The 4,968-nt window shown below is 48.0% G+C and overlaps 1 protein-coding gene across 1 annotated transcript; it reads left to right on the top strand.

Moving 5' to 3' along the window:
- Positions 1-477: 477 nt before the first annotated feature.
- Positions 478-3,866, top strand: LOC124022283 (the record flags this gene model as incomplete). The annotated part of the gene is made up of 3 exons (XM_046337209.1): positions 478-1,978; positions 2,185-2,322; positions 2,523-3,866. Coding segments are annotated over exons 1-3 (1,546 nt in total), but the record flags the coding sequence as incomplete, so codon positions are not given.
- Positions 3,867-4,968: the final 1,102 nt, after the last annotated feature.

Below are 4,968 nucleotides of genomic sequence, written 5' to 3'. Positions count from 1 at the left end.
TGCACTGAGCCTCTGGCTCGTAGTCACTACATACCTCTACAGCCAATGGCCACAGCACAAACCTAACTTTATGACTTGGTTCCAGAATGGCTTTGCATATGTTAATAAACTGTAATCTGAGTATACTCGTCTTGGCTGACTTGTTTTTTCTTTTTCATTTGTAGGATAACCCTGGTGGATTGTCTAGCCTCCTCTCCACTGAGACACTGGGGAAGGAGTTTATAGAACTGTTGGAATTCGGACCATCCAAAAACTATTCTGCCTCAAAATGTTGTTTTCTCTAGGCCTCCTCTTCCTGCTAACCCCGTTCCCCTCTCTTCAAACTCCAGTAACCAATGAGAAAAGAAACGCCACAGGAACAGGAAGTGAACCGAAACCCTACGTCCTACTCACCCTCGCAAAACCAAAAACCGCAGCCACGCTTGTGAAAGTCACCAAAGAGACCCCTAAGCCCACTCTGAAAGCCTGAAAGCCCTAAACCCAGCTGCAGCCAATCAGACACATCCAGCCCCCTCAAGCCCCATCAAACCTCCAACAGCCACGCTCGTCAAACTCACCAAAGAGACCCCTAAGCCTACTCTGAAAGCCCTAAGCCCAACTATAGCCAATCAGACACATCCAGCCCCCTCAAGCCCCATCAAACCTCCAACAGCCACGCTCGTCAAACTCACCAAAGAGACCCCTAAGCCTACTCTGAAAGCCCTAAGCCCAACTATAGCCAATCAGACACATCCAGCCCCCTCAAGCCCCATCAAACCTCCAACAGCCACGCTCGTGAAAGTCACCAAAGAGACCCCTAAGCCTACTCTGAAAGCCCTAAGCCCAACTATAGCCAATCAGATTAATCCAGCCCCCCTCAAACCTCCAACAGCCACGTTTATCAAACTCACCAAAGAGACCCCTAAGCCCACTGTGAAAGCCCTAAGCCCAACTGCAGGCACTGAGACACATCCAGCCCCCTCTACCCCCCTCAAACCTCCAACAGCCACGCTCGTCAAACTCACCAAAGAGACCCCTAAGCCCACTCCGAAAGCCCTAAACCCAACTATACCCAATCAGATTAATCAAGCCCCCTCAACCCCCCTCAAACCTCCAACAGCCACGCTCGTCAAACTCACCAAAGAGACTCCTAAGCCCACTCCGAAAACCCTAAACCCAGCTGCAGCCAATCAGACACATCCAGCCCCCTCGACCCCCCTTAAGCCTCCAACAGCCACGTTTATTAAATTCACCAAAGAGACCCCTAAGCCCACTGTGAAAGCCCTAAGCCCAACTGCAGCCAATCAGACACATCCAGCACCCTCTACCCCCCTCAAACCTCCAACAGCCACGCTCGTCAAACTCACCAAAGAGACCCCTAAGCCCACTCCGAAAACCCTAAACCCAGCTGCAGTGAATCAGACACATCCAGCCCCCTCGACTCCCCTCAAGCCTCCAACAGCCACGTTCATCAAACTCACCAAAGAGACCCTTAAGCCCACTGTGAAAGCCCTAAACCCAACTGCAACCAATCAGACACATCCAGCCCCCTCAACCCCCCTCAAACCTCCAACAGCCACGCTCGTCAAACTCACCAAAGAGACCCCTAAGCCCACTGTGAAAGCCCTAAGCCCAACCGAAGCCAATCAGATTCTTCCAGCCCCTTCAACCCCCCTCAAGCCTCTCACAGCCAGTGGTCCAAAGACCACAACCAAAGACAAACCCTCCATCACACTGCCGCATCCCATCCCCATCAAGGTGCTCATCACTTCTGACTCTGGCTGCATCAGTAAGGACACCCAGAGCGACGCTAGCAACCGCACCAAGGAGCAGACCCAGACCCATGAGCTGAAGCTGAAGCCTGGCTTTCCTCTAACCCTGACCCACCGCATCAGTCTGGTTCCTACCTCCTGCACCGGGGGATGTGTGGCTGAGATGGCAGCACTGAAAGGACGTGTTGGCAGGCTGGAGAAAGAGATGTCCCTCATGAAGAGTAAATGTATGACTGGTCTTCTTTAGTTACACATAACTGTAACCTCCTAGTCGCAAACCTCTTTCATATAATAACTTCATTCTGATATGGAGATTATCCATGAGGCTAGTTTGAATTAAATACAGTCTTTCTGGTAAAAACATTAACATTTCATATTTTGATGTTTGCTCTGTCTGGTTTCATACTGTATACTCTCTTCCCCTTCCTACCAGGTGCTTCCTGCTCCAAAGCCCCATGTCACAATGACTGCAGTGCGAATGGGAAATGTGAGAAGGGAAAGTGTGTCTGCCTCCCAGGGTTCCTTGGTCTAGACTGCAGTAAATGTACAGCTGGAGCTGACTGCAGTAAAAGTCAGTTACTGTGCCTTCTTCATTTGATCTGACTTGTCTTCTTTGATCTGATTTTCTTTATTGCAATTCAGCTAGAAGGTTAACTTCCAGTCGCCACACACAAGCACACCACTTAGAATGCATGCCTAATATACATTCCTTCATTCTAAGTTGTATGCTTGTGTGTTTATTGGAACACATTTTTTTTCTCTCATCTCCAGAAGGTACCAAAGACAAAATCCAGATAACGGTGGAGACGGTGGCGTTGAAGGCATCACCTGAGAGCAGTGCTATCACAGAGAGTCTGCAGGGGAAGAAGACCAAAGCAGACCAAATCCTCTTCCAGAAGAAAACAGAGCAAAAGAAACCTACAGCCGCCAAAGAGGATGGTGACATCAAAAGCAAAACGAAAGGGACCACAAGTGTAAAAGCAGGGCTCACCAAGACACAAGCCAAACAAGGGGTTACTGTCACTAAAACCAAAACCACCCATTCCAATGCTACCAAGACTGGACTGGGCCAACCAACCGTCGGACAGGTTCTGTTGAAACACCATGGAGGAAGAAAGCAAGAGAGCAAAGGCAAAACGACAGTTATAAAGAAGCTGTCTAAACCTGACCTGAAGTTGAAAGGAACAGTGAAGGAGGAATCTGGAGGTAAAGCCAATGCTGAAGCTGGCAACCTCCAAGACCAGCCTCAAGACAATGTCACCCAAAGCACTGTGAAGACGTTTGTGAACAAAACCCGGTCAGGAAAAGAGACTCTGGAGCAGTCGACGTTGGCTGAGAAGAATGTGACTCTAACATCTGGAAAGAAAACAGTCAAAAATGTGAAATTAGTTCAGGGGACTATGAACGTTACAAAGGTGTCATTGGCTTTTGATATCACTAAGGCTGGGACGGGCAAGATCACCCTTACAAAGGACATTAAGACAGAGGCAGACATCTCCTCAGGCACATCTAAAACTACTGTGAAGACAGGGTCAGGCAAAGGGAAGCCAGTCCCACGGAAGAGTCAGTATGTTGTGAACATGACCACTGTGGAGACCACCTCTGAAGTCAAAGTCTTCAGCAACAAGACAGCAACTATCCAGTCTTCCAAAAACACCACCAGGAAAGCAGGAACAGGAGTGGGCCGTGGACTTGGCTCTGTGAAGGTTCAGAACATCACCACGTACGGCTTCACCCTCACATGGTCGGCCCCAACAGCCATGTTTAAGAACTTCACTGTGTCCAGAAGAGTGCACAGGGCAGAGGGTGAGGAAGAGGAGGAGGAAGAGGCGGAGGAGGGAGCTGCTCTCAGGGAAGAGGACAGAGTAGCTGGAGTCGTAAACTCCACCATTGAGATCCGAAAACAGAGCCCTAATGGAACCGTGGCTTTCCCCACTAAAGCTCCCGGTAGCTCCAGAGGTAAAGCTCACACAAAGAGGGTGTCCGTTGTTCTCCCCGACAGCGTTCGCTCTGTGGAGTTCAGTAACCTGCGACCTCAGACCCGATACTCCCTGCACATATGTGGCACCACTCCCGGATCCCGCTCCAAGATTCACAGAGTAACCACCATGACAGGTAATTAGGAGAACCAAACCCACATAGAGACTTATTCAGAATATTTGACCATAACCTTTTATGAATAACTCCTATAGTAATGTATCTTTTCATTCAATGTGCTTGTTCATGTATTAGAAATCCTGCATGTCTCTTTCATTTAAACTGTGGCTGCACTAAACACATCACTCAACTCATCACTTGTGTTGAGACAGAATATCCCATTGTATATTTATTTTCTATACTTCAAATGTACTGGGACTTTAGGGACTTTATAACCTTTTCCTTCACCACGTTTCAGCCTCATGTTCGTTGTCTCCAGTACAATACCAGTGTCGACATATGTGAAAACTGTGCATTTCCACCTTTTGTAGAAGAAAAAAAATTAAAACAATGATCAAAAGGTAACCGTTTTAAAAACACAATGACATTCACTGTGACCTGGGGAGCAAGAAAAGACCCTCCTTCTGGCTAGAAACTCCTTTTGAAAAGCACCATTTTTATTACCTTTAATCCAACCCTGTGATGTCACAGAGAAGCAGTTTATAAGACCTTTCATCTCGTCTTTCTAACACAGAATATAGAAACTGTCACGTTCTTTCAAAATCGAACCCAGAAGCAGACCAGGACAAGGAGAGTAGGAAGAAGGTGAGTATTTATTTACAAGTGAATGTGAATGGGTAGATATATCCAGGTGGCGTAGCGGGCAGCGGTGGTGAGTTGATGGGAGTAAATAGGTGGATCCAATGGGGTAGCGGAATCCTCCGACGACCAGGTGGGAATGGGGTAAATGATCCGGGTGAGTAACTGAAGACAGAACAAACGGAGATAAGTTTAAGGCAAGCAATACGTTAAAAAACAACAAAACAAATTCTATCCAACTTGAGGCTGATACTATGGCACAACATACTGTTCATGGCTAACGATCTGGCAGGGATTGGATGTCAGGTCAGAGCTTTTGAAGGGGAGAGGTGATGATCAGGACAGGTGTGCAGGTTACTGATGGGATACAGGTGCTGGTGAACATCGATCTCCCAACAAGCTAATTCGCCCGGCAACCAGACAGGGTGCGTTCCAGGACACCGGAAACACACTCCAGGACAGAAACACAGGCAAGCACAGA

This window comes from Oncorhynchus gorbuscha, unplaced genomic scaffold (assembly GCF_021184085.1).
Source record: "Oncorhynchus gorbuscha isolate QuinsamMale2020 ecotype Even-year unplaced genomic scaffold, OgorEven_v1.0 Un_scaffold_1315, whole genome shotgun sequence".
NCBI classification, from domain to species: domain Eukaryota; kingdom Metazoa; phylum Chordata; class Actinopteri; order Salmoniformes; family Salmonidae; genus Oncorhynchus; species Oncorhynchus gorbuscha.
This window is presented reverse-complemented; position numbering and strand designations above follow the sequence as displayed.